General features: G+C 40.3%; 1 protein-coding gene across 1 annotated transcript in view; it reads right to left on the reverse strand.

Moving 5' to 3' along the window:
* Positions 1–20,495, reverse strand: part of HELB (DNA helicase B) — a 42,067-nt gene extending 21,572 nt beyond the window's left edge. The window contains exons 1-6 of the mRNA XM_060164964.1: positions 20,309–20,495; positions 18,476–18,886; positions 17,414–17,583; positions 14,188–15,066; positions 4,082–4,259; positions 2,527–2,668 (exon numbers count right to left, since the gene is read on the reverse strand). Of these exons, the coding sequence (XP_060020947.1) occupies positions 2,527–2,668; positions 4,082–4,259; positions 14,188–15,066; positions 17,414–17,583; positions 18,476–18,886; positions 20,309–20,495 (1,967 nt within the window). The remainder of the gene's footprint in view (positions 1–2,526; positions 2,669–4,081; positions 4,260–14,187; positions 15,067–17,413; positions 17,584–18,475; positions 18,887–20,308) is intronic.
* Between the last annotated feature and the right edge of the window lie 623 nt (positions 20,496–21,118).

Raw genomic sequence — 21,118 nt, forward strand, 5'->3', positions numbered from 1 at the left:
AAATAGCGTAAAAGGGCTACCCATATATGCATTATAAATAGTAAATGAGTTTCAAAATACACTTAACTAGACCATAATGTTACTTTTATCCATCAGTCCCCTACCCCTAGCACATTAAAAGCATTAGAAAAAATTGTCATGGAATTTACTAAGCAACATTCTGAGAACTTGACCTGCTTTTCTCCAGACCACTAAAGAACCGTACCAGGTAGGTATCATCCTCATTTCACAGATGAGCAACATGAGGCTTAGTTAACTACAGTGGGGTCGTCCAAGATCACAGAGGTAAAAAGCGGGGTAGCTAGGAGGGAAATTTGGGCCCACTGGGCTCCATATTCCTTTCTATTTAAATTAATTTGAACTCTTTGGGGCCTTTTCCATACATTTACATCATACTCTTTCTTTTCTCCTTTCTTCTGTATATATCATGTATATGGTCTCATGTTCCCAGCTGAACCAAGTATCCACATCTTCTCTTTGTTTCTGTTCCCTCATCAACATTCTTTTGTTCTTGTATTCCCCAAGACTAGCAAGTCATATCAGAAAGCACAGTAAAGGCCGGGGGCCTTGTCATACTAGAGTCCCTCCTTGGTTATTTTGAAGAAAACTGACACCCTGTAAAGACCTAACAGCAGCCTAGCTATCAAAGGAATAGTACCCTACTGTGTCATCTTTCAATCCTTCCCAACAGGGCTGGAAGGGAGGAAAGGAGAAAGAGGGAAGAACGCTGTCCCTGCTGGAACTAACCCAGATTTAATTTGGGGTACTGAGAAACACCATGGATTTCCATTTTGCTTCTGACCCAGGACATGTAACATACTTCTATCTCTAGAAGCTTTTCCGTGGTATCACTGGGATCCTTCTGTCATTAAACACTTGGTGATGATGACCAAGAATGACCAAGAATAATGAAAGGAACACAGCTCAGCCCAAAAGATATCGAAAGGGTTACTAAAAGGAATTCCTAAATTGCAGATAAAATTGAGTTCTAAGAAACCTAATGTGCTTTAGATTCTTCCAAGATTTCTAGACTTTAAAATGACCCATCATTCACCAACATTCCAAAACTCAGGTGGACTTTAGGTAGGAGCAGAAGAGTTATAGATAAGAGCTATAGAAGAGTTATAGTTACACTTTCAACTGCATTATTTTTCTTAACGTCCCAGTACGAACCTATATCATCTACCCTATTCCTGTCCATTCTGCCTCTACACCCACTATCTTTTCCAGGGTAGATGGGGCAGGGAGATAGTAGGCTTTGAATATTCTAGTTTCTGCTGACATCCAACCAAGAAAATGTTTAAGCAACAAAAACTGCATCTTGTAGTCTAATACAATACCCTGTCCTGCTGAATATCTGAACCCAATAGCTACTGCAAAGACCTCCACATAAGCTAATAAGTTTTTCATCCATCATTAAAGAAATAAGAACTCTTCTGACAGAAAACAAATCATCATAAAGAAAGCACTTCTTTGAGCAAAATCTACCTTCCAATTTAATTCTACGTTATCTAGTGAGTCATTTTTTGTCCTCAAGTATAGTCAGAAATTTAGTTCCTGGTCCTAAGCCCCAGATGGATACACAGCAGGTCCAAGGGCAGGAGGACAGACACACACAGAATGTTGTACAAAGAAGACCTAACGCAATGAAGTTTCAGGCTAAATTCGTGATCTTAGCAATAGTTCAGGACCTGTGCTAAATTTTTATTCAAATCAACTATAATCCTCTGCCACTCAGCTGACTGCCCCATGATCCCTATAATTCCCAAAATAACGGACAGTGATAAGGTAGAACCAAAATAATTCCATGCTGATACAGAAATAAAGCATGCACTACAGCCAATAAAGGGAAAATGAAACCTAAAACCAACCAAGAAACAAAAACAGCACCTTGTAAAAGAGAGTCAAAAACAAAGATAAATTTTGGCCCAATGAATAAAAAGTCCCTTAATATTCTGTGGTCCCATCACATCTATTACAGAGGATTACTCTAAAGGCTTATGCAAAGATTAAGGAAAGAGAAGGATTCTTTCCTACTTTAAGGAGAGTAATATGCCACAGGTGCCACCAGGATTCATCAAGGAGTAAAATACCTTTTTCTTTATCTTTTTCTTTCTTTTTTTTTTTTTTCTGCTTTGGGCTCCCCTTATAAAAATTACACGAAATGTCTTCCCCAAGTCACCCTTGAACTCTAATTAATTCATTTCCAAGTCTTTGTTCCCCTTGGGTTTATTCTGGTCTCTAAGCCTGATGCAACTTTACTTCACATATATACTTTTAAAATCAGGAAAACACATTTATACTTAAATTTCAACACTAATTTACCTTGGATCAATAATGAAAAATACTTTGCTTTTCTAACTGTGGGACAAAAGGTATACATATACCTGAAGGACAGAAAAGGTTTGCTAAAAGAGCATAGTGAACATACTGCACTGAATCACCCTAATTCAAAAGCTAATATTCTTTTTTACCTTTATTTCTAATACGACAGAGAGAAAATGCAAAATTTTAGTTATATTATACCTTGTAGCATTGTCCACAATTAGTTCAGATTCTGCTCTGTGGTTTGTCTTTAGTTCAATAGCACAATTTCTTGACTTGAGAGTCTCAAAAAGATCTTTCAGCAAGTTACCAGGTTCAATACTGGGTAACTGTCTAATATCACCTAAAAGGGGGAAAAATACATAGAGTAGGTTTTATGTAACTGGGATCTGGAAATTTAGAAATTATTTTTATTTCTCCCTACTGATATATGCTATAATCATAAACACTTACTCTGAGGAAAAAAGAAAAAAATCTTCGTTTAAAATTACTTAAGAACATTAAGTCTTCAAAAATATTCAACAACAACAATAGCAACAAAAACCATTCCAATTGGGCTTCCCTGGTGGCGCAGTGGTTGAGAGTCCGCCTGCCGATGCAGGGGACACAGGTTCGTGCCCCGGTCCGGGAGGATCCCACATGCCACGGAGCGGCTGGGCCCGTGAGCCATGGCCGCTGAGCCCGCGCGTCTGGAGCCTGTGCTCCGCAACGGGAGAGGCCACAACAGTGAGAGGCCCGCGTACCGCAAAAAAAACAAACAAACAAACAAACAAAAAACCCATTCCAATTAAACAATATAAGATAGAAAAAATAGTGATAACACAGTAAGGTAAAACATGAATTGAACTTTTTTCATATCTATAAACACAGGCAAACTGTTGGGGCATATATTTTCACCAACAGGTAAAGAAAAAAACAGGCCTTAGATATCTAGAAGTTAGTCACTTATTCAATCTTGCTCAATGTCTTACTAAACATGGAAAAATCTATGGCCTCAAATAAACTTAACGTACAAAATGCAAAATAAACAAACCCAGTGCATTTGATAATAAATTCCAGTAATGTAATGATAATATTTTGCTCTATTAAAAATCTTTTTACTTTAGACAAACAAGCAAACCTTAGAGAAAAGAGAAACTATTTTCTGGGTGGAAACTGAAAGCATGCTTAAGCTATTAATAAAATCAACTGCTTACACAATATCCTCAAATACCTAAAACAGTTATTTATAAATATATTGATTCTCTCATTGCAATTCTATTTTTTCCTCCATTAAAAAACATGGTCTACACATCGGTACTACCTAATAGCATCAAACTGAATCTCACCGGAATTGGAAAGGACTTGTGAGGCTGAGGAGGTCTAATGTGAATCACAAGCTTAAAATCATAAAATTACTTTTAAGTGGTCTATAATTCAGACTTTCTATTACTTCCAAATGATCTACATCCTGATTTACTCTGAGTCTGTGAGAATTTTACTATTTTAATAGTCACCATTTAGGTAATTACAGTAACTCCTCACAACTCTATTTCATTCACAACCTAGCTTGCTGATATCCTGGCCAAAACAAAGAGTCACCCAAGCTGATAGAGAGACTGGTCAGACTGAACTCAGAGTGGCTTCAGAGTGGGGTCTGAGAAATGGCTTCCCGTCTGTAGGATATGGATATTAAAACAGTGCAATGGTATAAAGAACGTACTAACCACAATAATTTGAACCAAACAATTAGGATACCAACAATATTTTAACTTACCAAGGATAATAAGCTTAGAAAGTTGGGAGCGCTCACACAGTAAATTTAAAACTGATTTAAAGATTCCGACAGATACCAAACTCCCTTCATCCACAACCAGAACTCTAACCGAAGAAAATTTCCATGGCATGTCCTTGGTCATTGTTTTTGTCTCCCATAAGTAGAAGCTATAATTGACCTACAAGCGAAGTATGGCATTTTTAAATTCGGGTTATAAAATTTACCAAAAAAAAAAAAATTTTTTTTAACAACATATTCTTTTAAAACAAAACTCTTAAATGGGGAAGGGACAGGGAGGATGTACATAGAGTAACATAGGGAAACAGACTAAAGAAATAGAGAACACAAAAGTTATAGGATGAATCCCAGAAAAGACAGATGAAATAGTTCAAAACATTGCTTCCTAGGGAGTACTTGGTGTGTTTAACAAGCTTCTCACAAAGCACCATTCCACTGCAAGAATCCCAACTGTCCTCTTATCACTCTTGACCAGACAGAACTCCCTATTGTTTTCTACCCCCCAAATAAACCTTCTCTTGGCCTTCTGAGATGGCCCAAACACTTAAGCCCCTCTCTTCTCCCAACTGTAATACTCCATTCTGGAAATTAGGGGGTGCCTGCCCAAACTAACTATGAAAATACTACTTTTTCTCCTAGTATTCTAAACTCCCTTACTTCCCCAACATTGAAAAAACCACCACCAAGACAACTAAGAAAACTATTTATTACAGGGGTAATAATATTTACTATTTAAAAAAACACAGAAGAGGGAAACATTTTTTTGTAAAATTACAACCAGAGAATGTTAAATATTTTGTTGTATACCATTCCACAAATGTTTCTATGTTGTATGCATATATCTATATATGCTCACTTACACTAAAAAATTATTTGCATTTTTTTCTGCTAAACCCGGTATCCCTAGCCCAAGGATGATAAATAAGTGGCCTAAGTGCCACCTCAATGCCTCTCCTGTGCCCTTACACTCTTTCCTGAGCCTAAACATGGCTTCAGAAATGTCCTCCCAGCATCCCAACCTGATATTAGGATACTACCAATTGATCAGAGTTGGAACTTAAGATGAAATTTAGTAATGATCCCTCTCTGGCCTCTCCTTTTCTAATTCAATCCTTCAGACTAAACAGAAGTGAAGGCGTAATGGAAAAAATCATAAACTGATCAGAAGACTCTTCCACCAATGAGCTACACTGAACTGCTCTAGGACCATGCCCACTCATGTGACAAATAAAAGCAATGCAAAAGCAATTTCTGAGGTGGCTCGTGGGTCTATGATTCCGGTAGCCTTCCTTAGAACTGCTTTCTTCATTTCACTCTCTTGCTTAGGAACCTAAATGGCTCCCCAGTAAATCAAGTCCAAGCTTCTTTGTGAGGTATATAAGGTCTGTAGTAAATGAGGGGATCATGGCACCTTGGTAAGAGAAGCAAGGTGGGAGGTCAGAAATGTGAATCCCAGCACTAGCTCTGCACTCAGCTAAGGTTTGGGGCCAATTGTTTAACACACCCAAATTTTAAGTGGCTCTCCTGTAAAATGCAGATAACATCACTTACCCACTTCACTCGTTTGTCAAGGATTTAATGAAACGGCAAAATACTTTACAAACTTTAAAGTTCAAATTCCCGGTCTAAACCAAGTGTAATTTCCATTATCTTACAACACACAGACTTCATTCCAATCAACGCAGTCCCCTCAAAACCCTCTATATGCACTTGATCATTCACCTCAATGCCTCTGGGAAGGCCTTTCCCTTAAATAAAATGTTCTTCTCCTTACCTGAGCTTCCTTGTCCATTAGACTCCAATTCAATTATTATTTCCTTCAGAAATCTTCCAACGACTAACTTCCTTGATCTATAAAATGGCAGATCAGGGCTAAAGGAAACTCTCCAACTCTTTACAAGTTTAAAACTTCATGACTCTTAACTATAGCCAAAGCTATTTTTTTCAAGCATCTTAATTCATTTGAAATTTTTATTATGCAACTACTATTTGCCAGGCACTGTTGTAGGCAAAGGAGATAAAGCACTAAACCAGATGATCCAAGTCCTCACTTCGACGGAGCTTTCATTCTACAAAAGGTGGACTCATGTTTGAAACCAGTCCCACTGAGAAACAGGGCATTGCCAGAATCTAAACTAACTACAGCATTAAGCATACACGTTAGTTTACCTGACTTTTTTTTTTCATAATAAGACGTTCTCAATGAAGGAAGCGGTACACTGATCTACTTTCTGGTACAAGCTCCTAACTCACTGCAAACAGTTTATATACACTGGCTGTTTTGAGTGGCACTGATCTAAGTGATTAGCTACCACAAGGCAAGGATCTAGAAGACATTCAATAAATGCCTACTGGAAGAGTCAGTGTCAGAGTGAGGAGGTGTGAGAGCGTGGCAGCTCCTGGCTTTGGAAATGAAGGAAGGAAGCCACGATCCAAGAAATGTCGGCATCCTCCGGGAAGGAGCTCGGCCCCGAGGACACCTTGACACACTGTGACCTCTGTTTTGGACTGCTAGCTTTCAGAACTAGCAAGAAATTTGGGCACAGAGAAGTTAAATAACTTGTTGAATATGAAACAACCAGCAAGGATGGAGACAGTATTCAGCCAAGTTCTATTTTTAGGTTTTTGAGAAACCAGCATACTCTTTTCCACAGTGGCTGCACCAACTTACGTTCTCACCAACAATATAGTCTTGGGGGAGTGTACTTTCTAAGAACTTGTCCAGGGACGAGGGGAAGATGGCGGAAGAGTAAGATGCGGAGATCATCTTCCTCCCCACAGATACACCAGAAATACATCTACACGTGGAACAACTCCTACAGAACACCTACTGAATGCTGGCAGAAGACCTCAGACCTCCCAAAAGGCAAGAAACCCCACCATGTACCTGGGTAGGGCAAAAGAAAAAACGAAAAAACAGAGACAAAAGGATAGGGACGGGACAGGCACCAGTGGGAGGGAGCTGTGAAGGAGGAAAGGTTTCCAGACACTAGGAAGCCCCTTCGTGGCCGGAGACTGCGGATGGCACAGGGGGAAAGCTTCAGAGCCGCGGAGGAGAGCACAGCAACAGGGGTGCAGAGGGCAAAGCGCAGAGATTCCCGCACAGAGGATCAGGGCCGACCAGCACTCACCAGCCCGAGAGGCTTGTCTGCTCACCCGCCGGGGCGGGAGGGGTTGGGAGCTCAGACTCGGGCTTCGGTCGAGCGCCTGGAGAGGACTGGGGTTGGCAGCGTGAACATAGCCTGAAGGGGGTTAGTGCACCACGGCTGGCCGGGAGGGAGTCCGGTAAAAGGTCTGGAGCTGCCAAAGAGGCAAGAGACTTTTTGCTCCCTCTTTGTTTCTTGGTGCTCGAGGAGAGGGGATTAAGAGCGCTGCTTAAAGGAGCTCCAGAGACGGCGTGAGCCGCGGTTAAAAGCGCGGACCCCAGAGACGGGCGGGAGACGCTAAGGCTGCTGCTGCCGCCACCAAGAAGCCTGTGTGCGAGCACAGGTCACTATCCACACCCCCCTTCTGGGGAGCCTGTGCAGCCCGCCGCTGCCAGGGTCCCAGGATCCAGGGACAACCCCCCCGGGAGAACGCACGGCGCGCCTCAGGCTGGTGCAACGTCACGCCGGCCTCGGCCGCCGTAGGCTCGCCCCGCACTCCGTGCCCCTCCCTCCCCCCCGGCCTGAGTGAGCCAGAGCCCCCGAATCAGCGGCTCCTTTAACCCCGTCCAGTCTGAGCGAAGAACAGACGCCCTCTGGCGACCTACACGCAGAGGCGGGGGCCAAATCCAAAGCTGAAACCCTGGGAGCTGTGAGAACAAAGGAGAGAAAGGGAAATCTCTCCCAGCAGCCTCAGAAGCAGCGGATTAAAGCTCCACAATCAACTTGATGTACCCTGCATCTGTGGAATACCTGAATAGACGAGTCATCCCAAATTGAGGAGGTGGACTTTGAGAGCAAGATTTATGATTTTTCCCCCTTTTCCTCTTTTTGTGAGTGTGTATGTGCATGCTTCTGTGTGAGATTTTGTCTGTATAGCTTTGCTTCCACCATTTCTCCTAGGGTTCTATCCGTCCGTTTTTTTTTTTTTTCTTAATAATTATTTTTTAATTTAATAACTATATTATATTTTACTTTATTTTACTTTATCTTTTCTTTCTTTTTTCCTTCCTTCCCTCCTTCCTTCCTTCCTCCCACCGTCCCTCCCTCCCTCCCACCATCCCTCCCTCCCTCCCTTTCTTTCTTTCTTTCCTTCTTTCCTTCTTCCTTCCTTCCCTCCTTTCTTTCTTTCTTTCTTTCTTTCTTTCTTCCTACTTCTACTAATTCTTTCTCTCTGCCTTTTCTCCCTTTCATTCTGAGCCGTGTGGATGAAAGGCTCTTGGTGCTGCAGTCAGGAGTCAGTGCTGTGCCTCTGAGGTGGGAGAGCCAACTTCAGGACACTGGTCAAAAAGAGACCTCCCAGCTCCACATAATATCAAACAGCGAAAATCTCCCAGAGATCTCCATCTCAACACCAGCACCCAGCTTCACTCAACGACCAGCAAGCTACAGTGCTGGACACCCTGTGCCAAACAACTAGCAAAACAGGAACACAACCCCACCCATTAGCAGAGAGGCGCCTAAAATCATAATAAGTCCACAGACACCCCAAAACACACCACCAGACGTGGACCTGCCCACCAGAAAGACAAGATCCAGCCTCATCCACCAAAACACAGGCACTAGTCCCCTCCACCAGGAATCCTACACAACCCACTGAACCAACCTTAGCCACTGGGGACAGACACCAAAAACAACGGGAACTACAAACCTGCAGCCTGCAAAAACGAGACCCCAAACACAGTAAGATAACCAAAATGAGAAGACAAAAAAACACACCGCAGATGAAGGAGCAAGATAAAAACCCACCAGACCTAACAAATGAAGAGGAAACAGGCAGTCTACCTGAAAAAGAATTCAGAATAATGATAGTAAAGATGATCCAAAATCTTGGAAATAGAATAGACAAAATGCAAGAAACATTTAACAAGGACCTAGAAGAACTAAAGATGAAACAAACAATAATGAACAACACAATAAATGAAATGAAAAATACTCCAGATGGGATCAATAGCAGAATAACTGAGGCAGAAGAACGGATAAGTGACCTGGAAGATAAAATAGTGGAAATAACTGCTGCAGACCAGAATAAAGAAAAGAGAATGAAAAGAACTGAGGACAGTCTCAGAGACCTCTAGGACAACATTTAACGCACCAACATTCGAATTATAGGGGTTCCAGAAGAAGAAGAGAAAAAGAAAGGGACTGAGAAAATATTTGAAGAGATTATAGTTGAAAACTTCCCTAATATGGGAAAGGAAATAGTTAATCAAGTCCAGGAAGCACAGAGAGTCCTATACAGGATAAATACAAGGAGAAACACGCCAAGACACATATTAATCAAACTGTCAAAAATTAAATACAAAGAAAGCATATTAAAAGCAGTCAAGGGAAAAACAACAAATAACACACAAGGGAATCCCCATAAGGTTAACAGCTGATCTCTCAGCAGAAACTCTGCAAGCCAGAAGGGAGTGGCAGGACACATTGAAAGTGATGAAGGAGAAAAACCTGCAACCAAAATTACTCTACCCAGCAAGGATCTCATTCAGATTTGATGGAGAAATTAAAACCTTTACAGACAAGCAAAAGCTGAGAGAGTTCAGCACCACCAAACCAGCTTTAAAACAAATGCTAAAGGAACTTCTCTAGACAAGAAACACAAGAGAAGGAAAAGACCTACAATAAGAAACCCAAAACAATTTAGAAAATGGGAATAGGAACATACATATCAATAATTACCTTAAATGTAAATGGACTAAATGCTCCCACCAAAAGACACAGATTGGCTGAATGGATAAACAAGACCCATATATATGCTGTCTACAAGAGACCCACTTCAGACCTAGAGACACATACAGACTGAAAGCAAGGGGATGGAAAAAGATATTCCATGCAAATGGAAACCAAAAGAAAGCTGGAGTAGCAATTCTCATATCAGACAAAATAGACTTTAAAATAAAGACTATTAGAAGAGACAAAGAGGGACACTACATAATGATCAAGGGATCGATCCAAGAAGAAGATATAACAATTGTAAATATTTATGCACCCAACATAGGAGCACCTCAATACATAAGGCAAATACTAACAGCCATAAAAGGGGAAATCGACAGTAACACATTCATAGTAGGGGACTTTAACACCCCACTTTCACCAGTGGACAGATCATCCAAAATGAAAATAAATAAGGAAACACAAGCTTTAAATGATACATTAAACAAGATGGACTTAATTGATATTTATAGGACACTACATCCAAAAACAACAGAATACACATTTTTCTCAAGTGCTCATGGAACATTCTCCAGGATAGATCATATCTTGGGTCACAAAGCAAGCCTGGGTAAATTTAAGAAAACTGAAATTGTATCAAGTATCTTTTCCGACCACAACGCCATGAGACTACATATCAATTACAGGAAAAGATCTGTAAAAAATACAAACACATGGAGGCTAAACAATACACTACTGAATAACGAAGTGATCACTGAAGAAATCTAAGAGGAAATCAAAAAATACCTAGAAACAAATGACAATGGAGACACGATGACTCAAAACCTATGGGATGCAACAAAAGCAGTTCTAAGAGGGAAGTTTATAGCAATACAAGCCCACCTTAAGAAACAGGAAACATCTAGAATAAACAACCTAAACTTGCACCTAAAGCAATTAGAGAAAGAACAAAAAAACCCCAAAGTTAGCAGAAGGGAAGAAATCATAAAAATCAGATCAGAAATAAATGAAAAAGAAATGAAGGAAATGATAGCAAAGATCAATAAAACTAAAAGCTGGTTCTTTAAGAAGATAAACAAAATAGATAAACCATTAGCCAGACTCATCAAGAAAAAAACAGAGAAGACTCAAATCAATAGAATTAGAAATGAAAAAGGAGAAGTAACAACTGACACTGCAGAAATACAAAAGATCATGAGAGATTACTACAAGCAACTCTATGCCAATAAAATGGACAACCTGCAAGAAATGGACAAGTTCTTAGAAATGCACAACCTGCCAAGACTGAATCAGGAAGAAATAGAAAATATGAACAGACCAATCACAAACACTGAAATTGAAACTGTGATTAAAAATCTTCCAACAAACAGAAGCCCAGGACCAGATGGCTTCACAGGCGAATTCTATCAAACATTTAGAGAAGAGCTAACACCTATCCTTCTCAAACTCTTCCAAAATATAGCAGAGGGAGGAACACTCCCAAATTCATTCTACGAGGCCACCATCACCTTGATACCAAAACCTGACAAGGATGTCGCAAAGAAAGAAAACTACAGGCCAATATCACTGATGAACATAGATGCAAAAATCCTCAACAAAATACTAGCAAACAGAATCCAACAGCACATTAAAAGGATCATACACCATGATCAAGTGGGGTTCATTCCAGGAATGCAAGGATTCTTCAATATACGCAAATCAATCAATGTTATAAACCATATTAACAAATTGAAGGAGAAGAACCATATGATCATCTCAATAGATGCAGAGAAAGCTTTCAACAAATCCAACACCCATTTATGATAAAAACCCTGCAGAAAGTAGGCATAGAGGGAACTTTCCTCAACATAATAAAGGCCATATATGACAAACCCACAGCCAACATCATCCTCAATGGTGAAAAACTGAAAGCATTTCCACTAAGATCAGGAACAAGACAAGGTTGCCCACTCTCACCACTCTTATTCAACATAGTTTGGGAAGTTTTAGCCACAGCAATCAGAGAAGAAAAGGAAATAAAAGGAATCCAAATTGGAAAAGAAGAAGTAAAGCTGTCACTGTTTGCAGATGACATGATACTATACATAGAGAATCCTAAAGATGCTACCAGAAAACTACTAGAGCTAATAAATTAATTTGGTAAAGTTGCAGGATACAAAATTAACGCACAGAAATCTCTGGCATTCCTATACACTAATGATGAAAAATCTGAAAGTGAAATCAAGAAAACACTCCCATTTACCACTGCAACAAAAAGAATAAAATATCTAGGAATAAACCTATCTAAGGAAACAAAAGACCTGTATGCAGAAAACTATAAGACACTGATGAAAGAAATTAAAGATGATACAAATAGATGGAGAGATACACTATGTTCTTGGATTGGAAGAATGAACATTATGAAAATGACTCTACTACCCAAAGAAATCTACAGATTCAATGCAATCCCTATCAAACTACCACTGGCATTTTTCACAGAACTAGAACAAAAAATTTCACAATTTGTAGGGAAACACAAAAGACCCCGAATAGCCAAAGCAATCTTGAGAACAAAAAACGGAGCTGGAGGAATCAGGCTCCCTGACTTCAGACTATACTACAAAGCTACAATAATCAAGACAGTATGGTACTGGCACAAAATCAGAAAGATAGATCAATGGAGCAGGATAGAAAGCCCAGAGATAAACCCACGCACATATGGTCACCTTATCTTTGATAAAGGAGGCAGAAATGTACAATGGAAAAAGGACAGCCTCTTCAATAAGTGGTGCTGGGAAAACTGGACAGGTACATGTAAAAGTATGAGATTAGATCACTCCCTAACACCATACACAAAAATAAGCTCAAAATGGATTCAAGACCTAAATGTAAGGCCAGAAACTATCAAACTCTTAGAGGAAAATATAGGCAGAACACTCTATGACATAAATCACAGCAAGATCCTTTTTGACCCGCCTCCTAGAGAAATGGAAATAAAAACAAAAATAAACAAATGGGACCTAATGAAACTTCAAAGCTTTTGCACAGCAAAGGAAACCATAAACAAGACCAAAAGACAACCCTCAGAATGGGAGAAAGTATTTGCAAATGAAGCAACTGACAAAGGATTAATTTCCAAAATTTATAAGCAGCTCATGCAGCTCAATAACAAAAAAAGAACAACCCTATCCAAAAATGGGCAGAAGACCTAAATAGACATTTCTCCAAAGAAGATATACAGACTGCCAACAAACACATGAAAGAATGCTCAACATCATTAATCATTAGAGAAATGCAAATCAAAACTACAATGAGATATCATCTCACACCAGTCAGAATGGCCATCATCAAAAAATCTAGAAACAATAAATGCTGGAGAGGGTGTGGAGAAAAGGGTACACTCCTGCACTGCTCGTGGGAATGTGAATTGGTACAGCCACTATGGAGAACAGTATGGAGGTTCCTTAAAAAACTACAAATAGAACTACCATATGACCCAGCAATCCCACTCCTGGGCATATACCCTGAGAGAACCATAATTCAAAAAGAGTCATGTACCAAAATGTTCATTGCAGCTCTATTTACAATAGCCCGGAGATGGAAACAACCTAAGTGTCCATCATCGGATGAATGGATAAAGAAGATGTGGCACATATATACAATGGAATATTACTCAGCCATAAAAAGAAACGAAATTGAGCTATTTGTAATGAGGTGGATAGACCTAGAGTCTGTCATACAGAGTGAAGTAAGTCAGAAAGAGAAAGACAAATACTGTATGCTAACACATATATATGGAATTTAAGGAAAAAAATGTCATGAAGAACCTAGGGGTAAGACAGGAATAAAGACACAGACCTACTGGAGAACGGACTTGAGGATATGGGGAGTGGGAAGGGTGAGCTGTGACAAAGCAAGAGAGGCATGGACATATATTCACTACCAAACGTAAGGTAGATAGCTAGTGGGAAGCAGCAGCATAGCACAGGGATATCAGCTCAGTGCTTTGTGACCGCCTGGAGGGGTGGGGTGGGGAGGGTGGGAGGGAGGGAGACGCAAGAGGCAAGAGATATGGGAACATATGTATATGTATAACTGATTCACTTTGTTATAAAGCAGAAACTAACACACCATTGTAAAGCAATTATACCCCAATAAAGATGTTAAAAAAATAAAATAAAATAAATGCCTACTGATTTCTGTCAGGAAGAAATGAAAAATAAACTCATTACATTAAGCCCGTGTTTAAGGCAAATGTTTTATGTACAGAAAAAATGTAAAAGGCTTTACCTGACATAGTGTATAAGCGCTGAAACCAGTTTTCTGTCTCAGTAAGCCAGCTGCTTTCCCTGTAGGTGCTGTAAGTAAAACTTCTATAGCCTTGCCTGGCTTCGGCTGACTTTGCTCGGTGAAGGTAATCCATTCTTCTGGTACATTCTGGTCTTGTTCAAAATCTTCACAAGCTTTTTTCACTTCTCTTTCTTCCAACAGCTCTATATGCTTAAAAAGCTGGCTAACAATTGTGGTCTTCCCACTACCACCTTTCCCACTTATGACTGTCACAGCATTGGAGCAAATCATGTCCAAAGCAGCCACCTGATCCTGATCCAGTTGGACTTCACGTATTTCTGCCTTAACTTCACTTTCACCATTATCCCAAATATGGTCACCGCTGTCCTGCGTGTCCCAAATATCCACAGGATCTTCTAATCTTGTTTCGTCAGGTTCACTTTTATTTAGCGTATCATCACTTTCTGAATTCTCAGGTCTTGTGGTGTGAATAGACGCAAGCACCTTTTTGACATCAACATGTAATCGCCATGGCGACCTTGTCATCAGGTCACAGATTGAAGAGGCAATGCCTCTTTCAGCCTGGTAAAGGTCGTAAAGAAAGACACAGCCCTTCTCATACGTCACCACACCGATATCCTTCAAGAACTTCAGAGACTGCCAAGCATCATGAAAAGACATGCGGTCTGACAATTCAGAAGTTAAGTCAGCTTCTTCAACACACGTGTGCCCTTGCTCTCTACACATCCGCTTCAGTTCAGAATATATTACTAATGCATTCTTCTCCAAATCAGTCATCAACTGGAGAAGAGACCTGCACTGACAGAACGATGTCCAACTTGCCTCACATTGCAGAAGCTTCAACTGTCTGTAGGTTATCTTTAAGAAAAGTAAATTCAAGTTTGCTTTATAAAAATTATAAATATTTTTATAATTGACTATTAGATGACTATTATGAGAATTACAGTGAAAACTATGGTGTTTAATAATAATTTTTTAAGTTCCAGAAGACACGTGTTTCAACAAAATTTGGGGGAAAAAAACTATGTACCTAATACATCACTAATTTTTTTTAATTAACTGTACTGTGATTAGAGATCTCTATAATTTCATAATTAAAATTGTTTTTTCAAAGCAATACACATACAGTTTTAAGAGTCAAATAAGACTATGAGACTTTTCACAAAAAATTGGAAACCTCTGACTTACCCTTTCCATGCCTTCTAAAGGCAACACCCTCAACATTTTCAGTTATTTCTTCCAGAATTTATGTCCACATTTCTATGTATTGTTTATACTATTCCTTAATTTCTTTAAAAAAAATTTAGGTAATTAGTTAGCTCCTTACTATGGAAAGTCTTTCTTCATGCAAGTTTGCTCCGTTTGTACTGTCACTGTCACACATGCTTCTCTTCCTCCCATCTTTTTTTTTTTTTTTTTTTTTTTTTTTGCGGTACGCGGGCCTCTCGCTGTTGTGGCCTCTCCCGTTGCGGAGCACAGGCTCCGGACGCGCAGGCTCAGCGGCCATGGCTCACGGGCCCAGCCGCTCCGCGGCATGTGGGATCCTCCCGGACTGGGGCACGAACCCGTGTCCCCTGCATCGGCAGGCGGACTCTCAACCACTGCGCCACCAGGGAAGCCCTCTTTCTCCCATCTTTGAGAAAAGTTAATAGTATACATTTTGAAAACTGATTTTTGTTAAATCAGTGTGAACAGGATTCACGGCTGAGTGACATGATATGCTGTGATTACATTAACTTTGTGTTGAACTCTCCTGTATATTGTGAAGTTACTGACTGCCTCATTTTCTTGGCTTGTTTAGTTTTCCATGTGCCTATCAAAATTCTGCCCAAACTCCACTGAAAAGGTACAGAACTTCCTTCACCATGATCCACTAAGTAGGTCGTCTACCAGCTCCATTTTTTTTTTTCCCATGGAGACATCACCCCTGGAGCCCTCCATACATTTTATGGGCTGAAATGTGTCCCCCCCAAAATTCGTATGTTGAAATCCTAACACCCAGTACCCCAGAATGTGACCATATTTGGAGATAGGGTCTTTAAGGAGGTAATTAAGTTAACATGAGATTACTGGGGTGGGCCCTAATCCAATATGACTGATGTCATAAGATTTTCGGACCCAGACAAGCACAGAGGGAAGACCATGTAAAGACACAGGAAGAAGACAGCCACCCATAAGCTAAGGAGAGAGGCCTCAGAAGAAACCAACCCTGCTGGCACCTTGGCTTTGGATTTATAGCCTCCGGAAGTGTGAGAAAATAAATGTCTGTGGTTTAAGACACCCAGTCTATGCTGTTTGTTACAGCAGCCCTAGCAAATGAATTCAAAACCTCAGTAAAAGTCTTTATTCTGGGTGGTGGTTTACATGCTGAAAAGGGGACTTGAGTCCCACTTGAGTCCCAGAAGGCTCATTGCTCTGCTTCTCTTTCCTACTGAATAAACATATATAATAATCTAACGTTCCAGAATCTCATTTTTCCAAGCATATTGAAATCAGTCATTTTATAGAGGGAACAAATTCATTATTCCAGTATTTCTCAAATGGGGGCAGGGGGGTGGGATCTGTAAACATTCTTGGGGATCCCACCAATTATCTCAGAATTTTTAAATTGCATTTTCATTTGGAAAACCATCTATAACCAAGTACTGCCAAGATTTAAGTGCCACATTTGGTTTTCAACAACTCTGGAGCTTCGCGGTGCCACTTTACTACTCCTGGTCTCTAATAAGAAAAACAGAAGTGCCAAAGAAATCGTAAATAACATTATTGTGCCAAAGAAAAAGAATCAAGTGGCATCATCATATACCATATGAATAATGAAGGTCTTCGAAAGTTCAAATAGGAAAGTGAGGAACTGCGTAGCATAGCAGAATGGACTTGCCAAACACACAAGAACTTGTCTTCGATGAGATCTATATTCAAGGTGCTACGGCAATTCAGTTACAAAAAATGTCATATGAAATTAAATTATGTAACTGAAGTATTGATAATTTGAATGTCATTTATTTTGTTTTCCTTTGTAAATTTATTGCATAAGAGCTACAGGTGGAAGAAGTTTCTATTTAGTTGCAACACTGCAAGGAAAATAAATCAACACTGAAGTCATACAAATTTCTTTCCCTTGAAAGAGATACAAAAAACTGTCAAGCTTGAGACATCCTCCCTTGTATAAGATTACAAAATGCTAAGCAAATATCTTTCTTACTTTACGAAATCCGAGTTTCCATGGCTGTGTACCTAAAATCTCTTCTATCGCTTCCAACACCTGTGTAGAATCTGAGCTTATGAGCCGTTTAAAGTGTCGGGGCAGAAGAACTGGAAGGAATTCCATTATTTTGGGGAACTGCAGAGCTCTCATCACAGTTATAAACGGAACTACAGGATATCAGAAAAGAACAAATAGAAACATACAAATGAGCTCATAGAACAACTGATTTGATGGACTTTCTCATTTAGCACAACCAGTTTAAGAAATCCAAATCAAAGACAGAGTAATAAATTTACTGTGACCAGCAAGAAAAGTGATTGTATTATAACACTTGCTTTTGTATCAAGATGGTTTTCATTGTGTTTAACACCAAAATTTATGTTCTTCAAATGCTTAGATAGCTACTTCTTAGCCTTTTGTTTCCTTCTGCTTGCAGTAGAATCAGAATAAAATTTCTGACTCAATAATATATAAATTTAAAGCTAAGCATTAAAAATCATTTACATATTAATCTTTATAGTCATTTTTCTTACTGTAATCATGATGTTTTCATCATTGAAATCATTCAATGATGTACTGCCAAATTTATTTGATAAAATTAAGAAATGAAATATTCCATATATGTGAATGTCCAGATAACAAACCATATTTAGAAGTTATTTTAAACTACTTTGAACTGAAATCTTTCCAAAATGGATTGCTCATATTCTTGCCTTTCTTCTCTCCCTTCTGAAACAGAATAATCGATAACTGAACTTCTTCTTAATGACTCAAGGTAATCCTAGGACACAAAATTAGAGAGAGACCTAGAATCACACTTTTAGAGCAGGAAAGGAACTAAAAGGTGTTTAAAGATCATCTCACCCAATCTCTTCACATTACAGATGAGGAACCTGCAATGTCAATGACATACTCCAAAAGCAATACAAACACATTTCATCAAACCAATTTAAAAAAAGAATACTATACCAAGATATCAATACTGTACTGGTAATATTTTAAACACACCAGTCATCCAGTATCTCAGTTACACTAAAACTCAATGATAAAATCACTTACTTGTGTTTTCCAGAGAACGCAGTATCTCGTCATCTGGTGGTGACTCTTCTTGTGTTTTCTGTGTAGATTGTTTTTGAGTATTCCTTCCAATGTTCTTTTGGTAAGTTCTTAATTTTTCCCTAAGATTTTCAAAGTTGAGGTCTTTATAACTTGATTCAGCATTTACCCATGCTAAAAAATTTTTTCTCTTTTCACTGGAGACATTACAGTCTTTCAGAAAGAGCGAACAGATGTGTAACTGATTCGGTGCTGCCATATCTGATTGTAAAAAGTAAGAAGGAAATCCTTGAACTTGAAAGCTCCTTGATCCTACCGGCTTCACCTGTACCTTCACTCGCCACCAAGCACCCATTAACGGAAAACGTCCAAACACTTCACATTGCTGCTGAGTATTTTCATCAAAAATTGAAACTTTAAAAAAAAAAAGGTAATTTAGGATAAATTTAAAATCTCTTCCCAATGTTTTGTCAAATCCACTACTCTCTTTAATCCCTGGACAGTACCCTCTACAGATGTCTATTACAGTGTCTATATTCCACTTACCTGTTTATCTGTCTCCCTCTACTACACTGTAAGCTCTCTAGAACATGACACTGTTTCATCTGTTTTTGTATTCCAGGAGGGAGGCATGGTACATGGCAAAAGTTTGTTGTTCCTCTTCTAAAAGCAGTCCTCTCTCTGCTACTCTGATCTCAGTCAATACTGACCTTCAAGCAGTTTCTAAAAAATGTCATGGTTCCTCCTACCCAGGGCCTTTGCAAAAGCTGTTCCACTTGCCTTAAATAATTTCTTCCTTACTGTTTACCCCATTTACTACAGACCTCAGCTTAATTGTCACTTCCTCAGGAAAGCCCTGAATCTCATGAATATAACCTCTCAGAGCACTTCTTACTATTCCTTCTAAGCACTGAGTGATATTATAGTTACTTCTGTGATTATTTATAGAATGTCTGTTTAATTCATTAGAGGGTAAGCTCCATTAAGACAGCAACCTCATCATCTAATCTCTCCAAGGTAGCCCAACAAAACAAACACCTCGCTTGGAAGATGGTAGCCAATCACTAACACTTTCAGGATAAATGACTAAACCCTCCACAAATACTTAAAAGTTTCTGTCTAAACCTGTATTGGCCACTCACCTGTGACTATTTAAATTTAGATTAATTAAAATTTAAAATTCAACTCAGGTGCACTAGCTGCATTTCAAGTGCTCAATAGCCACAAGTGGGTAACAGCTGTTGTATTGGACAGAGCAAATATAGAGCAATGCCATCACCAGAAACATTCTACAGTACAGCAGTGGTCTGAACATTCAAACATTCTCAAACATCAGTCACCAGGTACACATAATAGGTATAATTCTTAGGACAGGAAACTATACAAGGTAAACACAGATCACAAGGTTATTAACACAAGGTTAATGAATCAACAGTGCCTTGGGGTGTTTCTTATGTGCGTGTGTGTCTAAGTAGCTGAAAAGTAACCACATACTCGCCTCCAGGAAAGACAGGAAAATAGTTAAAAGCCCTGATTCGGGGTGTGAATACTGGTTGGAGACCCATTGTTTCCTCGACTAAGAAACTACCTGAAAAAGTTGTCATCAGTAAATGAGATACACGTGGAGCCCAAGCTTAACACATAGTATTTGCTCAAGTCTCTGCTATTCTTGTGGTTGTTGCTGTTTTTATTTTATCCTAAACAGGACGAAACAGCTAGGCCATCCCAAAGGAAGTCTATTAGCAGCGATGGGGCGCCTTACTTGGGACGAGGCCATAATGGGAAACAGTTCATTAATCCTCCAAACCCATTCCCAGGGGCGAGTTGCTTCCTCACCACGGAGCCGACCAGGGAGGCTGCCCGCTTTTACACCCCCACTGCAGAGCTCCTCGGCATCGACAAACACCGTGTCTTCCTCCTCCTCCGCATCCTCCTTCAGATGATCATCTTCCTCCTCCACCAGGTCCTTGGAGGGGAGCAAAGGTCCCTGTAGCTCGCGCAAGGGCTGACTCAGAGAAGCCATACTCCACTCTCCCCAGCTCAACCCAAATTCCGGAAAACCCGGGCTACGTAACGCCCAAGAACAGCCAATCAGCTCCGCGACTGTAGGACCGTCAGCTTCCAGGGGGTTGGGCGAAATGCGTGAAGTGGGTTAATTGTATGGTGACGGATCGCAACTAGACTGTAGTGGTGATCACGCTCTAGTATATACAGATGTTGAACTATAATGCTGAACATCTGTTTTTTTGTGGGGGTTTTTTTTGCGGTACGCGGGCCTCTCCCGTTGCGGAGCACAGGGTCCGGACGCGCAGGCCCAGCGGCCATGGCTCACGGGCCCAGCCGCTCCGCGGCACGCGGGATCTTCCCGGATGGGGGCACGAACCCGTGTCCCCTGCATCGGCAGGCGGACTCTCAACCACCGCGCCACCAGGGAAGCCCAATGCTGTACATCTGAAACTTATTTTCTAAAAAAAACACCATCAGCTTTCGCAAACGCTCCCACTCCCCAGGCTAAAAGCTTGCGCGGAGGGGCGGAGCGGCGGCGAAGCTCCGCCCCAAGCTCCCAGCGGAGGACCGGGATTGGGTGGGGAGGGTCGAGGCTCAGCGGGGTCGGGCAAGGGGCAGAGCGGATGCGGGGGCGGGGTG

This window comes from Lagenorhynchus albirostris, chromosome 11 (genome assembly GCF_949774975.1).
Source record: "Lagenorhynchus albirostris chromosome 11, mLagAlb1.1, whole genome shotgun sequence".
NCBI classification, from domain to species: Eukaryota; Metazoa; Chordata; class Mammalia; order Artiodactyla; family Delphinidae; genus Lagenorhynchus; species Lagenorhynchus albirostris.